This window comes from Pelodiscus sinensis, chromosome 1, assembly GCF_049634645.1.
Source record: "Pelodiscus sinensis isolate JC-2024 chromosome 1, ASM4963464v1, whole genome shotgun sequence".
Taxonomy (NCBI): domain Eukaryota; kingdom Metazoa; phylum Chordata; order Testudines; family Trionychidae; genus Pelodiscus; species Pelodiscus sinensis.
This window is the reverse complement of record NC_134711.1, coordinates 222,353,281-222,373,695: the sequence shown is the minus strand read 5'-3', so window position 1 is coordinate 222,373,695 and position 20,415 is coordinate 222,353,281. Positions and strand designations below refer to the sequence as shown.

Sequence of the window (20,415 nt, the reverse complement as noted above, 5' to 3'; positions counted from 1 at the left end):
CAGTTTCTCCATCCATAAAATGGGGAAAATGATATTGACCAGTGTTCTTCTCATTTTTTATATCCATGTGTGGAATGAATTTTGCAATGTGCACCAATATGGAGAAGATGTGTGACACATCATCTCCATATTGGTGCTCATTAAGGTTCCCTGTAAGCTTTGTGCCCTCGCAGATACACAGTCCTTTTGTCAGCACCATGTAGAGATTCAGAGGTCCTAGCTCAGGCAGGAAGCTCAGCTGATCGGCTGGGAAAGGTGGGGAAATGGGGCACTCGCTCTCTCAGAGGTACAGAAGCAGCTGCTGCTGCTATCTGCTATAAATGGAGAAGCTCTCTCCAGTCTCCAGGGCTGGGCAAAAGATGGTCTGCAAGCAGCGCCTCAGCCAGCTCCCTGCGTGCCCCGCACCCACTCAGCACTCAGGAAAGCCAGGTGCAGAGCCACATGTGTATTTCTGAATGCTGAGAGCCTGGAGGGTGGGGAGTCAGGCTTCTCATGCTGCCCCCAGCCCCGGTAGCGCCCATTAGCTCAGGGGTGGGCAATAATTTTTTCTTGGGAACCAAACATTTTTGAAGTAGCCCCAGTCCACCCCAGAAGGGGCAGGGCATAAACAGGAAGGGGCGGGGCTACCCCACCCCCAAACCATGAGTGGTTGGGGGTGGAGGTGCCCCTTTGTTCCCTTCCCATTAGGCATCCATGCCCTGGAAGAGGCTTGGCAGGCCCCCCACCCTCAGCCCAATCAGGGCCTGGGAGCAGGGGAGTGCGGGAAGCGCCCTCCCCGTAGGGCCAGGGCAGGGCAAAGGAAGCTTCATGCAGCTCCCCCGCATTCAGACTCTAATTGGCCTGGGGGCGGGGAAGCCGTGAAGCTTCCTTTGCTCTAGCCACCATCCTGCAAGCAGCACGCGGTGCTGCTCCTGTCAGGGTGGGAGGAGGCTTCACACATTCCCCTGCCCCCAGGCCAATTAAGGCCTGGGGACAGGGGAGCATCAGAGCCTCCATGGGCCAGATCCACCCACTTAGCGGGCCAAATCCAGCCCACAGAGGCCCTTTTGCCCACCCCTGCATTAGCTGGTTTCGACCAATAGCAGCTGCAGGACAGGGAGCACATGAAGTGCCCTTCCTCCTTCATCCCCCAGGCTCACTGCATTCAATTTAGAGCAATAAACATGGCTTCTGCAGCTCCCCTGAACATGTACAGGGGCTAGAAGGCAGGGACCCTGGCTAAGGAACCTTCTGGGTTTCTGGCTAGCAGTCAGGTAAGGTCTCCCAGCAAGAGCCTATCTCTGACCCCCAGCTCCTCCTTCCCTCCCCCAACCCTCTGTTCCACTTCTGTCCTCCTACCCCATGTAACCCAAACCTTTGCATCCCTGCTCCAGCCCCCATACACCTTCCCAGACATTGCATCCCCTCCTACACCCTTCCTCAGGACACAGCCCCCTCTCAGACCTTGTACCCCAATCTACTATCCCTGGTCACAGCCAAATCCCTGCACCCCCTCCTGTACTCCTAACCCTGGTCACAACCCTCTCCAAGCCCTGTACCCCCTCCTCACGCAAATCCATTGCCCCAGGTCACGATCCCCCACTTCACCCAAACTCCCTCCCAGATCCCACAACCCAATCCCTTACCCCAAGCTCCCTTTTGCACCCAACCTTAATGCCAGACCCCCGCACCTTCTCCTTTAATATCATGGAAGAGTGTAGCCTTCAACCACTTATGACATTCTTTGGAGTGGACCCCCATCAAAAATTATTGCCCACCCCTTAATGGCTTGAGGTAAGAAAGAAAAAGATTATTTTAACAGATTTTTTTGAGTGTTGCAGATATCTGATCTTAATGATTTTTTTAAAATCCTGTGTAACGAATTAATATATGATAAACTGTATTGCATTAAGGCCAGATCTTTGCTATCTGGTAGAGTTCTGGCTCTTATGAGTCAGAAATTGCAAATACTAGGTGTGATGCTAGCTGTCTTGTAGGATGAAACCTTATTTTCAAGATCTTGGAAACATGTATCTGTCTGTTAGAAAGGATGATGATACATGTACTCCAAGGTCTCAGAGGAGTCGCCGTGTTAATCTGTTACTAAAAGAACTTAAAAACCAACAATGGTCTTGAAGCACCCTAGGCTAACTAATGTACATAAACAGTATAATGAGCGTTTGTGGGCAAACCCACTTCTTCAGCCAAGAGAAGTGTTAATTTTCTTTTTAGTTGATTTCATATTAAATAATCATGAGCATTGCTCCTTGTTAATTATCCCTTGTTTTAATATATTTTCTTTCACACCGATGGACTATTTAAAATATATTTAGATCTACGGTTGTAGTTTGTACTGGTGGGTGCACATCCACACATTACCTCAACATCGGTGTTGCACATAAGAAATTTCAACCAGCCCAAAAGAAAATTCAATCCGCCCAAGGATGGAAAATCTTAGAGGAAACACTGGTGCACATAACAAATTTCATTCTGCACATGGGCAATCTGTGGTGGGGTTGGGGGCAAGGGGTTCAGAGAGTAGGAAGGGGCTTAGGGTTGGGGGCATGAGGACTCTGGCTGAGCATGTGGACTCTGGGGTGGGGCTGGGGATGAGGTATTTAGGGTGCAGGATGGAGCTCCATGATGAGGCCAAGGGCTTTCGAGTGTGGGAATGGGCTCAAGGCAGGAAGCTGGGGCTGTGTTACAGAGTATAGGCAGGTTTTAGCTCCATGGGCAGTGTCCCTGAGCTTCTGAGTGGGGCTTATTAGGTAACTGTGCAGCTGCAGGCCATGTAGCTGAGAGGGAACCTTGATACTGACCCCCTTTTTATAGCATTTGAAGACCTACTGATGAAAAATGCTATATAACATCCTAGTATTATTATCTCACATCTAATGACTTGCCTCTAATGACAGAAAGTCAGTGGCAGACATGGGAATAAAAGTCATGATCCCAGAAAATCTTTGTTTTTCAGCTTGTGCCAGCTGTTCTGGTGTTTGTCTTCTTCCACTCCAGAGTATCTGGATAGCCCAAGGCCGACTTATCCATTAGGCACAGTGCCTAGGGCCCACAATACTTTTATGGGCCCACAAAAATGTTTTAATTTCTTTTAAAATCAGAAGAAAAAAAATGAACTTTTAGGGTTGAAAAAAAGTTTTAATTTTTTTCTCACATCAGAAAAAAATGAAACTTTTAGAGCCCATGAAAATCTATTAAATTTTGCCTAAAACAGAAAAAAAATGTTGAAGTATTTAAAGTTATATCAAAAATAATTTTTAATATTGATATTATTATGGTGGGAGGGGCCCACAAAGGCAAAAGTGCTTAGGGCCCATGAAAGTCATAAAGGCGGCCCTGGGATATCCCAAACAGTCAATGTTTGTTTATTTCCTAAAGAGGTGGTCTACAAAACCTTTACAGTTAAAGCAAAAAAATGCCAACCACAACAACAACAAAAGAAATACCAAATCAGAAACAGTTCCTGTAGTAGACTCAGTTACACGCTTTTAGGATAAATATTTTAAATCTGTCTCAGCTTTATTTTCTGGTCAAGTTTTCATGTCATGGGCACATTTTTTCTCTTGTAACAATTAATGACATATCTAACACCTCCAACAGAGCAGGAAGATGTTGTTTTTCCTTTAGACATTTCAGAGTGCAGTGGAGACCATATGGGTATAGGCAACAAACATGCTTTGACAGCTGTAAATGCTACCACATGTCAGAGGAAGAAGTTAAAATGTGCAGATGTAATTTACAAGTGATTTCAATCTGTAAAACTTTAAACCAGGTCTCTAAAGCTGAGCTGTTTAAAGAGTAATGAATTTATTAAAATCACTTCTCCTGGTTGTAGTATAACATGCCTCTGGGGATGCTTATCCACACTGGGGTTCTGGCTGGGGGGGAAAGATATCTGGAACGGATGGAGCTTGATGTAGCAGCTGCCACTGCCTGAACTAAAAGATACATTTCATATAGCCAAGGCTGTAAGCAGACTCACCAATCTCTAGCTGACCAAGGATGTGGATATAGAATGCCACTCTGAAGGTTTTGAAGGTTTTGTGCAAAATCTTGTTTCTGTTTATTTGGACACACTGTGGGCTTCTAGCTTGTGTACTTGCTTTCCATAATAAGCAAAGCATTCTCTTCAAAGGCATTTTTACATATTGCTTGAATCCAGGATGTTATTATGGGCCAAATCCTTCCTGTTCTATTCAAGTGACTATCCCTTTTGAACAAAACATGTTAGTTTGTGTGATCATGACCCAACCCCATCCCCAGCAGATTGCAGATCATGAACAGTTTCTTCTGGCATGTACCTCTCTATTGGACTTTTCACCACCAGGTGCCTGAATCACAGAATACTAGAAATGGAAGAGACCTAAAAGGCTAATGGCATATTAGGGTACATTAGGACAAGCATTGCCTGTAGATCTAGAGAAGTGATTATTCCCCTTTATTTGGCACTGGTGAAGCCACACCTGGAGTATTGCATCCAGTTCTGGGCCCCCGTTACAGAAAGGATGTGGACACATTGGAGAAAGTCCAGCAGAGGGCAACAAAAATGATTAGGAGGCTGGAGCACATGACTTATGAGAGGAGGCTGAGGGATTTGGGTTTATTTAGTCTGCAAAAGAGAAGAGAGAGGGGGGATTTGATAGCAGCCTTTAACTATCTGAAAGGGGCTTCTAAAGAGGATGGAAAGAGGCTGTTTTCAGTGGTGACAGATGGCAGAATGAGGAGCAGTAGTCTCAAGTTGCAGTGGGAGAGGTCTAGATTGGATATTAGGAGGGTGGTGAAGCACTGGAATGGGTTCCCTAGGGAGGGGGTGGTATCTCCATCCCTAGTGGTTTTTAAGTCCCGGCTTGATACAGCCCTGGTTGTAATGATTTAATTGGGGTTGGTCCTGCTTTGGGCAGAACGTTGGGCTCGATGACCTCCTGAGGTTTCTTCCAACGCTAGGATTCTATGACCTCAAGAGATCATCAAGTCCAGTTCCCCCTGATCTCACGGCAGTGGCACGCACCATCTAGATCATCCCTAATAGATGCCTATCTAGCCCACTCAAATATCTCCAGTGATGGTATCTCCTATGCCTTGTCAGCAGAAAACTGGCTGTGAATCACACACACACACAAATTAATACAACAATAACCGAAACAGACATAACCCTAATGTTCCTACATACTGACATTAATGCATGATTTCTTTTGGTAGGTCAAGATGATTTTGATTTAGCTGATGCTCTTGATCATCCAGGTAAGTAATACTACAAAAAGCTCAAACAATAAAAAAATTTGTTTGCCCTATTATGTTTAAAATTATTGCTACATCTGAAATACATTTTTCCATTTTGTGAGATCTGGACCACAACATGGTTTGTGTTAAAACTCATTTATTTAAGCACTTTGATAATCAGGCTATTTTTTAAAAAATTGCTTGAATTCAGATTTTATTTAAAAAAATCTTGGTCATAACACTAACTTTGTGGCCACAATGATGCTTAATTTTCCTTTATATAGAATATTTATCAAAATGTACAGATATCTCCCTTTGATTAACTGAAAAATGTTTCAGTGTGTATTGATTTTCTTGTTTCACTGTGTCTCATAGAGGAAACAATTACTAAGAAGCCAGCACCAGTTACCAAAAGGCCAGTGATTGGTGAGTAAGAAATTTAAATTGGCTAAAGGGTCATGACAAAGATCTCTGGTCTGTAGTTTCTATAAGATTCAGGGTGATGTGTGCCAAGGGCAGTTCTGAATCAGGGTTGTGCAATAATGTTCTAAGTATCAAGTACAGGCTAAAAATAAAGTATTGAAGGAACTCTCTTCAAAATTTATCCATAATAAGAGCTTCAATATGGCTTTTTACAGTGATTGGACAACAATGCAATTTTATTGGCTGATAATTCTTGGTAATCTCTTACCTGCCCTGAAATTCCCAAGGAACATACAAATAAGCAACTGTAGCTTTTGTTTTACTAAACATTTGTGTCCGGGAAAAGACAAGTCCACAAAAATTACTTCAATTTTTTTATCTGCATTGGAGACTAAAGTCTTACACATGTGAGTCTTTTTAAAATTTGAAAGGCCCTCTCTTCTGGCATTCAGTTGTCAGTGTGGCTTTTGGTAATGCTATAACAGGCTTTGCAGAAGAAGAGAAATGAGCTGTGGAGGATAAAGGAAGACTGGCAAGTTTTAAAATCATAAACTCTGGAGGAAATTGGAGGTGACAAACTAATTTTTAAAAGGGAAACTCTTTCCCCCCCTCATTCTCTCCATTTAAAAATGCTTTTTTATTTGATCATGATATTCCACATGGTACACTAAGAGAAAATTAGAGTTCTATAATGAAGCTTTCAGGAATTAGGAAATGTCATGGATAAGGTTGCCATGCAGTCTTAATTTAGCTCCCTTGTGACTATGCAATATGGAATAGGTTTTCGCTACATAATCACAGGGTTTATTTTTCTGTACAGGAATTCTGCCTCATTCAGTGCACAAGTTGGACATTGTTTTATGCATATGGCAGCAGTTAAATATTTGTATCATCACTATTCAGCATGTGGCTTCATGTTTTATACATTGCACAGTGGCCCAGCCCCTACATTGCATGAAGCCAAAATTCCTTTCTTACTTCTGTCTCTCACAATGTACACTGAACAAATAATATAGTGCACGGAGCAGGACCCCTGCCTCAATTATCTCAGTGATAGGCTACCTCATAAAAATCTAGATAGATACACAGTAAAAGGGTTGTTATCTGGCATGTTAGGGAAATGGGAGGTGCTGGTTAGTCAAATATTCTAGTTAACTAAAAGTTTAGAGTGTGGGAGGGGGCTCTGGGCTGAGGCAGGGGGATGGGATGTGGGAAGAGGTATGGGACCTGGGCTGAGGATGTGGGCTCTACCTCCAGACTAGGGTCGAGGGGTTCAGAGTGCAGGAAAGATGCAGGATTAGTACTTGATGAGGCATTTTGGGTCCAGGATGAGATTCCGGTCTGGGCAGTAGGAAGGGAGAAGGACATGTGCTCTGGGAGGAAGTTTGGGGGAGGGAGAGACTTCGAGGCAGAGCTTTGGGGCAGTGTGGGGGTTTGGGATGCTGGATCTGGGCAACGCTCACCTTGGGCAGCTCCCTGGCGGTGGCAAATGTCCCTGCTGCTCTTAGACAGAGAAATGGTCACAGGGCCTCTGTGCACTGTCCTTTCCCCATCCTACACAAGTAGTGGCTCTGCAGCTCCCATTGGCTGGGAACCATGACCAATGGGAGCTGTGGAGGTCGCACCTGTGGGCAGAGGCAGTGCACTGAGCCCCCATGACTCTTCCTCCACTTAAAAGCAGCAGGGACAGGTCACCTCTTCCAAGGAGCTGCACAGAGCTAGGTAGGGAGCCTGCTGGCCAACCAGTCTATAAACTAGACTTTCAATGAAGATAAGAACTGCCAGTGTATAGAGTTTTCTTGGTGGTAATGGGCTGGATATCACCACTCTTACTGTACTCTCGCACTTTCCCCACTTCATTACACTACAGTGAATAGGGTAGGGTATTTTAAGATTAATGAGTCCCTCCTCATACCTTTACATATTATTCAGAAGGAGTCACATCTTTTGAGAGCTCCACCTCATTCCACAATCACCATCAAAAAACATATTTCACACAGACCTGCACTCTCTAAATGAAATTCCACTCAATTTTTTTATGCATGTGTAACTGCACTAGAAGTTGAGAGATTGTCTATTGAATGGAAAATTCCATTCCACTCTCAGGCACATATATGCAGTGGCAATGGAATGTTGGCAGATTGTTAGTTTATTGTATAACGAAAAACAATGTATATGCATGAAGCATTTAAAAATTTTTTTATAACTTCTCCAAAACAAAACTGATTTTCACTAGACCCCAGAAAGGTATATGAGATATTTGGGCACTCTGGTAAAAGCTCCCCACCCCTCACCATATTCCTACTAAAAATAGCTGAACAGTTTTTGCTCAGTCTAAAACTATGTTCCTGAGCTGAGAACAAGGCTACGTCTACACTGCTTTCTCCTTGCGCAAAAGCCTATGCAAATGAAGTGCGGATTAGCATATTGCAGTGCTTAATTTGCATAATTAATTAGGAGCTGTTTTTGCATAAGATGTTTTTACGCAAAAACCCTCTCTTGTGCAAAAGCAATCCTTCCTGAAAAAATGAGGAAGAATGGCTCTTGCACAAGACCTGGTTTTTGTGCAAAAAGGCAGTATGTAGATGGCTCCTTTTTGTGCAAAAACCTCTTGCGCAAAAACACATCTGCCCAAATGTGTACAAGTTTTGCCCCAAAGGTAAATGTTTGAAAAAGTTATTAAAATTTTGAACATTTGTATTGCTAATAGACGATCGTCCGAAACCTCACCCAGGTTCTCCATACAACCCAGGGAGCTATGGTAATGATGGTGGTAAGAATATTTTTGACCGTTAAAAATAAATGAGCTTTCAACTGGTTAATTTTGATTTGCATTTTTGTTGTATATTGTACTATGATAATGTACATAGTTTATTAGATGTTTATAGGATCAATGTTTATTTCTGATTTTTTAAAATTTATTTCTCATAATATAAAATATAATATATTAAAAGAATGATGTTCTTGACATCACCTTACAATGAATTCTTGCTTTTCAGCACAGATTCAACCTCTTTGGTTTTTATAAATAATTTGGCATGGCACCCTCTATTTACAGCTCATAAATTCTGGGTAAAGAAAACCAATTATGAGAACGTTCAGATATATTTATTAACTATTTTGTATTAAAATTAGTTTAAAATTGACTGTTTAAAACATTTGTCCCAGAAAGTCTCACCTTTTTGTTACTAAGCAGAACATCACAGCTTTTAAGTTCTTTCTCCCCTTTACTCATCACCACTGTTACAGAAAGTCTGCTGCTTTGAAAAGTGATGTATTAACAAACATATGCATATCACTTTTCACAGAAGCAAACTTACTAGCTAGCAAGCTGTTAAAAATGCAACCAAAAAAGCAAAAGAAACAACAAAAACAAAAGACAACATCTGAAGATCTCATTTGTGTCTCTATTTTATTTATGCACAGTGTGGAGACAACTTTATTGTTGAGTATGCCAAAAAAAACCTTAAATAAAGTACTATGATTTGAACATAAATAAATATGCACGTATGTTTCTCCTAATGTTAATTACTTTTTTTTAGGAAAAACTGTCATAGTTTCCACCAGCAAGAGTTGGTGGCTACATTTTAAAGCTACCAATTTTTTTTACGAGAACCTCTGTGTTAGACTGTTTTTAATGGTGTTTTCACATTTCTGAAAATAATCCCCTCAGCATCATGTTTAAGATGTTTAGATTCCTAGAAATTAGAGATGGGAAACACCATTATACCATGGGTAAATTTTTCAAAAGTTCCTAAAATCCCATTTTCCAAAGACATACAGGTGTTTAGACTCCTAAGCATCTAATTTCTTTTGAATACAGGATTTAAGATTATAAATCACAGGCATATTTTAAAAATATTAGCCTGTATCTTTAAATGTTATGCCCATGTATAGCACTACGGGGCTTTATTGGAAAAAGGTATGCAAATTGCACTCAGCAATTTGCATGCCTTTTCCAATTTTTTTTTGAAGAGGCTTTTCCGAAATTTGGCCCTCTTTCGGAAGAGCTCTTCTTCCTCGTGGGAGGAGGAAGACAGGGCTTCCGAAAGAGATCATCTGCTCTTCCACAAAAAAAACCCCATAGACTTAGCCAAACTATACAGTACTTCTCTTATCCTTTTCTCATAAATCAGTCCCTTACTTCATGGGCAGGGAACCTCTGGCCAGCTGCTAATGCTAACAAACTGCGTCCAGCCCATGGGCTGGAGGTTCCCCACCCCTGCCTTAATTCCTCCTATTATAGCAATAGCTGTATTCAGTTTGTTTATATATTTCTAGAAGTGAGGAGTCTAGAGCCATGTGCAGTTAATCCAGTTGTGGTCTCACAGGCCTTAGTTCAGCAAGGTAGTTAAGCATATTGTAACTTGAAATGTAAGAGAACAATAGTCACAACTCAGTGTGGACTAGTCACATACGTATATTAATACACATGCTTAAGTACCTTGTTGAATGGGGTATATAGAGGGACTATTACTTCCCTGTTGTTACACTATGCCTTTGTGTTTGCAGGCTAAAAATTGCAATGGCTTTTTTTTTTTTTTATTACTATCAAATCACATATATTTAGAAACCAGGCCCCATATACTATCCTCTCTCATCCACACACCTTTCAGCCTTTTCAGGTTTTTTTCTTTGATACCCGTTTCCTCAGATGTTAGTCTATATTTTTCAAAATTGAATCTCATTTTTCCCCTCTTCCTATATTTACAATTGTCGCAGGTCCTTTTTAAATTATATTTTTGCTCCTACTGTTTGTAGCTCCTTCAAATTATTATTAATTATTATTGAATCTCATTTTTCCCCTTCCTTCTTACAATATTTATTATCAATAGACAACCACCCAAAACCTCAACCAAATCCACCTGCTCACCCAGGAAGATATAGCCATTCTGGTAAGAATATTTTCTCTTACAAATCTTAGAATTAAAAAGTATTTAGGTCAGATTTTTATTTATTTGCTGGACGATATTCTCTGGTTGTGCACTTATTTATTAACTATTGTAGGGAACTTTTGGTTTGCTTTATTTTGTTTAAACTTGTTTGTTTTTTTTCTTTTTGATCAATGTTTCGGGTCCACTTTTTGAAAAAGGTTATTGGGTCTTAGTCTCTGGCCAAGAAAACATATCTAGCTGGAACGATTTACAAGATACTAGACCCTAAAATCATGTTAATAATCATCCTGTTTTCCCTTGCACTCCTGCTTACAAATTTAGCTTTCCTTATCCTGGGAATGGATAGGAACCAACAATTTTCTATTGACATGATTGGAATTCTAGCCTTCAAATAGACTCTAATGTTTGACCTTGAGCTGACAGAGAGAAAGTGGGCTCAATGCCCAAAAGGTCTGTCTTTCTTTAAGGAATCTGGGGGAATAATCCTTTCCTAGGACACCAGGAATAAACAGGTGATGGTAGTGGAAGAGAGGGGGGAAATTTCAGGGAAGTTTGAAAAATGACTGTTTTAATTTTACAGATGGCTTCAATGACTTAGATCTCAATGGTGGGAAACCTCTACCCCCAAGGCCTGCAGGTACTGTATGCCAATTCTATTGAATATTTCACAGCCTCTCTCATATAGTCATGTCTCACATCTGCCTGGCTTTGCTTTAGACTTGCCTCTAGCTGGTATAAGGCCAGATTTTCCTACCTTTACTTGTATTGAGCAATCTCTTTGTCCACATACTGTATATCCCTGAAGGATTAGGCCCATAGTCTGTTGAATTCAGTGGGACTACTTACAGATTAAGGGGCTATTGAGAGGGAGTAAAGGTGGAAGTATTGGCGTATAGTGAATTAGCCAATGGCTCCCCAGAGACTAGTAAGGATATTACAGCACTCTGGCTACTCTGCTGTCTCATGATCTATGCAATGGGAGATTTCTTTTATTTGAAATTCACATTTTTTATGAAAGTAAGTAAGCAGTTTCAGCCACATTTTATTGGAGTTTGGGGGTGATTAATAGGATAATTCTGAGGAAATTAAGACAGAAAAGGGACACAATGTGTTCCCAAAAAGTTACAGTCCAAGGCAGGCATAGAACCCACATCTCCTTACTTCCAATCCCTGGTTCTAACCAGGTACCATTTGGTAGGCTGTCTTTGCATGGCATTTGTTGTTATTCTTTTGCTGTGTGTCAGCTGTGACACTTTTCCAAGAAGTTTCTTATAACTACAAAGTTATTTTCTCTTTTCCAGGAGACAGGGAGAGTAATGTCAATCATGGTGGAAACACTGGTCAGTAAATACATGTATACACATTATCTTATGGCATATTTAGGATCATAGTAGAGAACCAAAAGAGTTTAAAACCATATATAAAATATATGTGTATATACATCATTCTTTTTTTGTCTGGAGTAATGTGGTTTCTGGTCCTTATGGGGTTGTTTTAAACATTTTATTTCATACTGCAAATGGAATTCAAGCATTGTGCCAACCCTCTCTTGTGTCACACTGTGTTTGCAATGATTTGCCATTAAGGGTCAGTGTCCATATTATGAATTTTAAAATGAGTTTGCTCTTTTATTGGTTTATTCCTTCTTTTATTGAAATAATATGTTTTTTTTCTTTCAATAGATTCTGGAGTAGTGGCTGGTGTTACATCACCTGTGGTTTCTGTGCTTGTGCTGTTAATTGTTGGAACAGTAGCTGGTTACACAGCTTACAAGAAGAAAAAACTCTGTTTTAATGCTAATGGTAAGATTGATACTCTGCCTGGACGAGTGAACGGATGCAGGAGCGGAAACAGGCCCCACAGTCGCAGGCACCACCCTCGGCCAACCTCTGCTCCCTAGTTTTAAAAATTGCTGGAAGATGCAGTGGTAAAAGGCAGCTGCAACTTTCTCTGTAGCAAGGCGGGGGACTATATAGGAGGGAATAGCAGATTCAAAAGACAGTCATGATTAAAGCATCAGAGCATCCCCAGAGCAGCCTTTGCCATCCAAGATCCTATAGTATAGCTCACAGCAGGACCAGTGAGAGGAAAAGGTTATTTGTCCTTCCCTAAAGGCAGGGAGGAGCTGTGGTAAAATAATAAGGATGTATAATCTGAATAAGCATCCATACCAGAATTTTAATTTTTTTTTAATAATTTTCCATTTTAGGTGGGAGAACTGCTTAATCTGGCAAGAGAGGAACTGTCTAGTGATAAAGAATATTTTCTACACAACACTGTGGATTTACATATTGATAAGATATAGTTGAGAAATATATGGATGTATAATATAGTATAATCTGATGCATATTATAAATTTGAATGTATATTTTAGTTCAGACAATAACTCTGGGATAATTCCTCAATTATCCCACTATAATATTTTTCTAAAGTTTGTGTTTGAGTATTGGGATCACACAATATTCAGTGTTCTTTCTGTGCCTATTTTTTTAAAAAAAGGTTAATATTTTAGGTGGGGAAAAATAAGTAACTTTCACCTATGTGTTGAATTGCTGTTCTCTTGTGCATCTGTATTTTTTGTAAAGTTTAAGGCAAATACTTGAAGTTTTAAGAAAAGTTTAAAGATTTTTTACTTTTGTTAATTTTGTACCTCTCATCTAAAATGTGTTTAACACTACTTTAAAATTCTGCAAATTTTGCTCAAACTCTGATTCTTCTCTATGATTTTTTTTCTGTAATATAGATAGGGCAAGTTCCAGAATCCGTTAGATCAGTGGTTGCCTTCACATTGTCTTTAATCGGCTGAATCAGCCCCATAGGTACTAGCTTTCAGGTAATTTGAAGACCCTCTAATAGAAACTATATGGGGGTAGTTCTTTAAATCAATCATCATGATCATCACATCATGTTCTACAAAAAGAATTAGAATTTTCTTGTGGAAAAAGGAATCAATTTGATTACAGCTATAGAAGACAAGGCAAACACATGGGTAGGAAATACTATGTTTTGAATTGTGAGCCCCATCATGAATCACATATAACCAATCTGTCAAACTTAATTTTTTGATAATGTATGTTATACTTATGATTTTAGTCATGTAGTCTCTATTCATCAATAAAGTTTTTGTTTTGACTGTTATTTTACAAGTGAACTATGTTTTACTTTCAGTTACACATTAATTGAGACAATCCTGAAAAAGTGCATGTCTGCATGTTTAGTAAGAGAAAGGGATCAATTAATGAAGAAATGAGCATGACATTTTATTTACAGAGGGATGAAAAGAAATGGTCATATGAAGAGAGAGAGCTCTTTCCACAAACAGATACTAGGGAGACCAGATATCCTCATATTAGGCACTTTGTTTTATGTACAAAACTATACTCCCTCCTTCTCCCCAGAAGTGTCCTGATGTTTTACACTTTCTATCTGGATATGGACACTATCTCTCTCTCTTTTTCTCCCAACCCACCAAAAAACTCCTAAAAGACAGTTTATATCCATTTCATTGCTATCAGTAAGTGAGGAAAAGAATTATTATGGGAAGTCTATTTTAGTCATGTCAGTAGGTGTTTTGAGCCTGCGTGTTTTCCTAGGGTGTGTCTAGACTACCTAGTTTTGTCGACAAAAGTGCACTTTTGTCGACAAAACTATACCAGCGTCTACACTACCGCTGAGTTCTGTCGACATAACGTCAACAGAACTCAGCAGTTTTGTCGACGCTGGTATACCTCATTTTACGAGGCATAACACCTTCTGTCGACAGAACTCTCGACAGAAGGTGTTATTGCCTGTAACATTGCGTCCAGACTACGGAGTTCTGTCGACAAAGCAGCTTGCTTTGTCGACAGAACTCAATGTGTCTGGACGCTCTTTGTCGACGGAAGTTTTGTCGACAGATACTGTCGACAAAACTTCCGTCGACAAAACGCGGTAGTCTAGACGTACCCTTAGTTCATTTCAAATATGAAGATATTTTGACAAACACAAAGCAAATAACCCCTTTAACTTTCACATTTATATCACAGGTGAGATAAATTCTCTTTAATTTGATTTTAAGGAGACAAGATATTCCTTGAAAGATGTCAGACATGGTCACCCTGTTGATTGTTGAAGCTGCTTGATACATGCATGCTATTTTAAGGCACTCCTTTAGAAGTTTTAAGAGATTTCTGAAACATCATGCAACAATAATATATATCTCAGTGCATCTAGAAAAAAATTGTTATATATTTTGTTTAGGATTAAAAGATGTATATTTCTGTTTTATCCAATGTAAACGTTCAATAAATACTTCTTTGATTTTATCTAAGATGAATTGGGGTTGGTTGTTATATTGTAGGAAACCATGATGGTTGATGCTTCTTAACAAAATAGATCTATGTAATGTTAAAGGAGGCAGAGAAATATTCATGACACTTTGTCTTCAAGGGTACATCTACACTGCACGCTTATTTCGAAATAAGCTATTTTGGAATTTATTTTCTGAAATAACTTATTTTGAAATAGTGCATCTACACACAAAAAGTGCATCAAAATAGCACTAAGTTATTTTGAAATAGAATACCTACACTGATTGGATGCTGAATCACATTTAAGGCCATCCAGAATCACTTCTGGCAGGGCATTAAGACAGCAGTTGCTTCTTGGAGCTGCTGCATGAGGTTATCTGAGATTTGTGCTTAAAGGAACTCCCCTTGTACAGCCGTTTCTCAGGTGCTTCTCCTGCTAAACCTAACTCTCTGGGGGACAGCAAAGCAGATTCATTGCATGCTTTGGTTTCCCTGTTGCACACCACAGCACTCCCAGCTATGGAGACGGAGCTGCCTCTGGGCATGTGATGGCCCTATCTGTCATGTTGCAGTTTCTGCACCAGTTTCTGCAGGAACGCAACCCCCCAGCTCGTTGAAGAGGCCCTCACCATTTGTCTGGGAGCACAGCTCTTCCAGCTGCACCCCACTGTGCACCATCGCTTCTGGCGACTGGACACCAGTTCTGACTGGTGGGACTAACTTGTCAAGGAGTGGTGGGACAACCAGCAGTGGTTCCAGAATTTCATCATGAGGAAGGAGACCTTTCCGGAGCTGTATGCCTTGCTCGCCCCTGCCCTCACATGACGGGACACCCAGATGTGACCCGCCATCCCTCTGGAGAAGCGGGTCGCCATCACTATCTGGAAGCTTGCCACGCCAGACAGTTACCAATCCACTGGGAACCAGTTTGGTGTGGAAAAGTCGACTGTCGGGGCCCTTGTCATGCAGGTATGGCTGTCTAGGACTGCAGTCCCGGGGGGAAGGAGGGATGAAGTGCTAGAATGGGGAACCATGGGGAAAGGGGGGGGTTGGGGCTGGTATGGGGGAGAAGCCCTCTTCCCCGGTTGATTCTCCAGCCCCACCCTCACACAGCCCTGAGGGGGGATGGGCTTCATAGGAGGTTGCTCCTAGGGTGTGTGCGTGGGGGGGAGGGGGAAGATCAGGGACCTCCCAAGGGCTCTGGCACTCCTGTGATTCTGTTTGTTTGTATCCTTCTAGAGGTGGCGAGGGCCATCAACACCATCCTGCTGTGCAGGGTCATCCACAGGGCTCGATAAAGAATACAATCTACTCGCCACGGGTGAGTAGACTGTAACCCGGAAAAGCCGGGTTCGGACAGCGCGGCTGGTGAGCAAGGCTCGCCGCGGTTCTTCGAGTCCTGGTCATCCACCTTGCAACATGGACTCCATAGCTATTGGCTTTGCCGCCATGGGCTTCCCCAACTGGGGGGAGGGGCAAAGGAGGCTATTGATGGCACCCACATCCCCATCTGGGCCCCCGACCACTGGGCATCGGTCTACATAAACTGCAAGGGCTACTTCTCCATGGTCCTGCAGACCCTGGTCAACCACTGCAGGCAGTTTGCCGACATCTACGTTGGGAGGATGGGGAAGGTTCACGATGCCTGTGTCTTTAGAAACTCCAGCTTATTCCAGAAGATGGAGGCTGGCATTTTCTTCCCTGAGCACATGATCAGGGTTGGGGATGTGGGCATGCCACTGTATCCCCCATGATGCATGGCCTACCCTCTCATGCTGTGGCTCATGAAGCTCTACACCAGCCACCTTGACCCCAGCAAGGACTGCTTTAATGTCTGGCTGGTCAGAGCTCACATGCAGGTGGAGTACGCCTTCAGGCATCTCAAGGTCCGTTTCCAATACCTCCTGATCCGGTAGGATGTAGGGGAGTGGAACATCCCCCGGGTGGTGGCCGTGTGTTGCATGCTCCACAACATGTGTGGTGAGGGGCAGAGGCCAGACAGAAGAAAAGGGGCCTGCCGGATGGCAGCTGTGCATGGCTGCTCAAAGGCCATCAGGCTGGGGTGTGCATCCAGAAGGCCCTGAGGGAGAGTTTCTCACAAGGACCTCAGTGACACTCCCCAGGGCCTCCCCACTAGGGGCCTGTGCCTTGCCGCTCTCTGCCTTTCCTCCCCCACCCCTGCTGAGGCAATAAAATAGTCTTTTTTTTAAGTGAACTCTTTGGTTATTAATTTGGGGTAGAAGTAATTGGGGAGGGACCATGGAAAGAGCCGGGGGTCGGGTGGGGTGGGGGATGGAGAGGAGGAGGCATCAGAACCTTGGAGGGGGGAGGAGAGGCACAGGGCTGGGAGTAGTACCTGGCTCTGGTGGTTCCTCTACCTCATGTGCGGGGGACCTTGGTGACTATGGGGTAGGGAGGTTGGGGGGAGGGGAAGAGGCTAGGGGGAGAAGCAGTAGAGGGGCTAGAGCATGGTCAGGCATGGGTCAGGACTAGGAGCTGGAGATGGGGCAGGAGTACGAGCTGGCTCTGGGTGGGCGAGGAGAGTCTGGACGGTTGCGCATATGGTGCGGCCCTGCTGCAGAAACTCCCTCCGGGTCTCTCTCCGCCATTCCATGTCCTGCCAGACCCTCTGGTCCATTGTTTCATGCAGGGCCTACAGCAGGGAGATGTGCTCCTACAGCAGACCCTCCTGCATTCTCCAGCACCTGCGGCTCCCCTGGTGTCAGGCAGCTGCCTTAGGTGGTGTTGTCTGGCCCCCTGTTCCTGACCAAAGCTGAGAAGTATGAGCGAGGAGCGCGCCCCAGCCCCTCGCCACCTCCAGCCTGTTTGTATGAGGTAACTAAGGTCACTTGCCTGATGTTCCCTCTCTGGCCTCGGAGGACACTTGGGACACATCCAGGCCAGGGGATACCAGCTCCAGTATCACCAAGGTGACGATGCTGGGCTGTGTCAGGATCTTCCTCCTCATCACTGGTTCTGGCTCCTGGGCGGGCAATGATGGACATCTCCAGCCCCAGTCAACCACCATGAATGAGGAAGGGGCTGCACTGTCCCTCAGGATGCAATGCAGGTCTTGATAATAGGGGCAGGAGTGTGGTTCTGCCCTGAAGTGCTCCCTCACTCTGGCATAGACCTGGTAGTGCTCCTTCACTTCCATCCAGACATGCTCCTGCTTCCGGATGTGGTCCTTTGTGGCCAGGCTATCGGTCATGTGGCTGTAGATATTGATGTTGCACCATCTGGAGCAGAGATCCTGCAGGTTTTCCTCCTTGCCCCACACCTCAATGAGGGCCAGGATCTCTGCCCCATACCTGGACGGTGGACGCCTCTTTTGGCACCTGGCAGGTTCCTGGGAGCCATCAGATTGCTCCCTGGGAGTGAAGGAGGGTCAGTCATGATGACCCAAGGATGCGCTGTGTGGCAGCTGCGGTGTGGCTGGAGGCTGTCAGGGCCAGCTTCCTGCCACAAGCCCTTTCCCCTGTGGCTGCAGCTTTAAGGGCTGTAGGAGAAGAGGAACTATAGAGTCCTGATGAGCGTGGACCGAGTGGCCAGAAAGGCACCTGTGGGATTTCCTAGAGGTTTCTTATTTTGAAATAACTCCAGCTGCCATGTCCACACACGCTCTATTTTGAAATTGCTATTTTGAAATGGGCATTATTCCTCATGGAATGAGGTTTACAGATTTCGGAATAAGCCGTCCGTTATTTCGAAGTTATTTCAAAGTAACGGAATTGCTGTGTAGACGCTTGCTTTTTTATTTTAAAATAACACTAGTTATCTTGAAATAACAGTGCTGTGTAGATGCACCCTAAGAGAATTGGGGAGAAAAAGAGGGCTAAAGTCTTTCTTCAGGAGCTATGCCAGAGAAAGGAACTCCATATATTATTAAGAGCACATAAGAACTAAAAGTTTGTAAGGGATGAACCACTGTTATACCCTACTCTACCTTTGTTTATAGTTTAAAAAAAACCAACAAAATAAAAACTTTCCAATTGAGCGGAAACTTCCCATATTTATTTTCTCAACCAAACGGTGAATTTTATTTTTGCACGTTTAAGCAAAATTCACTCAGCCACTTGAATTGGCTAAGCAAGAAAAATGTTTAAACCAGAGGATCTCAAACTGGGGTTGGGACCTCTCATGGAGTCATGAGATTCTTACATACGCGGTTGTGAACTGTCAACCTGCACCCTAAACCTTGCTTTGCTTCTAGCATTTATAGTGGTGTAAAAGATATATTAAAAAAAAAGGGCGTTTTCAGTTTAAAAGGGGGAAAGGGATGAGATCACACTGTGAAAGGGCAGGCCCCGGTCCTGGCACAAATCTAACTTGGCTCCAGGAATACATAAACACTTTAGCCTGGCTCTCCCAATCTAGGGCCTCTTTACCAGGGGAAATACAGCCCTCTGGCCAAGTCTATATAGTGTAGTGCCCTTTTATTAGGGTAAATACGGCTGTCCAGCCTAGTCTACAAAGCCAGGCCTTGTTCACAGTTCTGCAGGCTCGCTTACAGGGGTTTTTGGGGAGGTAGGAGGAACTGGGCCCTCCCGCTCCACTGGGTCCCAGCCCAGGGCCCTATTAGCAATATCAGTAAACACGTCCCGTCAGCAGGGAAGTCTGCTGGAACACACCGACTGCCTGGAGATCCTTCCTCCACCCTGGGCTACTTCCTACCTCTTCCCCGTCTGTGGCGATGTCCTGGGGTCTGTGATTAAGCTCGCGGCTTGCAAGTGTCTGTACCAACAGACCTTGCTCCAGCATTGGCGGTGATGGCTGGTCGGGCTCCAGGGACGGCCATGCCAGCTCGGGATCTCTTCCCTGCACTCCTGCCCCCTCAGCTACCTCTCCTGCTGGTTTGCTTCCCCTGGTCTCAGTTGGGTGCAGGCCCAGAAAGGCAGTAGGGGCGGGGTCTGCCCTGCCTCCTGGTCCAGGTGAGCCCTTTTAGCTTTAGTCTGTTTTTGTTTGGGCAGATGATGTAAAGTGCCCCTACAAAGAATAAGCTGAGGAATGCAGGGAACAAAGGTGGCATCATTCAGCATTTGTACCTGCTGAATTCTCAGCCAATGTGATCCCAAATAAGCTACAACAGCCTCAGGGATGATGATTGTGCTGCCTATACAACCCTTCCCAAGTCATCCCACAGCCCAGAACAGTCACAGCAAAGCTTTCTGGCTATACTTGCTCCAGGTCACACATGGCCAGGATTGCCCTGATAAGGTGCTGAGCAATGGGATCCCCCATCAAAGGAAGCTGTATGAGCCTGGCAAGTTTTTCCTCCTCTTCCCTCCCATCCCTTTTCTGTGCTATTTATTTGAAAACTGGACCCCTTAAGCTCATTCCATCTGAAGAAGCGGGCTGTGGCTATGAAAGCTCATGATACCCTCTACATGTTTTGTTAGTCTCTAAGGTGCTTCAAAACTATTGGTTATTGTTTAAGTTTTTCCAGTTAGGGTACATCTAAACTATGGTTTTTTTTCCGAAAGAGGAGATCCAAATTCTGCAGGAATTTGCATATCTTCTGATCGCTTTTTTGAAAGCGAGTCTTTCTAAAGGGAAAGTAGTCTGGACGCAGGTTTTTTTGAAAAAAAAAA

The 20,415-nt window shown here is 43.3% G+C and overlaps 1 protein-coding gene across 2 annotated transcripts in view; it reads left to right on the top strand.

The window, feature by feature from the left end:
- Positions 1–14,844, top strand: part of XG (Xg glycoprotein (Xg blood group)) — a 33,755-nt gene extending 18,911 nt beyond the window's left edge. Inside the window, exons 2-9 of one of the 2 annotated variants that reach the window (XM_075915715.1) lie at positions 5,197–5,238; positions 5,593–5,643; positions 8,351–8,401; positions 10,476–10,535; positions 11,116–11,172; positions 11,837–11,875; positions 12,218–12,337; positions 12,745–14,844. In XM_075915715.1, coding sequence (XP_075771830.1) covers positions 5,197–5,238; positions 5,593–5,643; positions 8,351–8,401; positions 10,476–10,535; positions 11,116–11,172; positions 11,837–11,875; positions 12,218–12,337; positions 12,745–12,761 — 437 coding nt within the window. In that variant the 3' untranslated portion in view covers positions 12,762–14,844. Of the gene's footprint in view, positions 1–5,196; positions 5,239–5,592; positions 5,644–8,350; positions 8,414–10,475; positions 10,536–11,115; positions 11,173–11,836; positions 11,876–12,217; positions 12,338–12,744 lie in introns of both variants that reach the window. The other variant, XM_075915714.1, reaches the window with a different exon arrangement.
- The last annotated feature ends 5,571 nt before the right edge of the window (positions 14,845–20,415 follow it).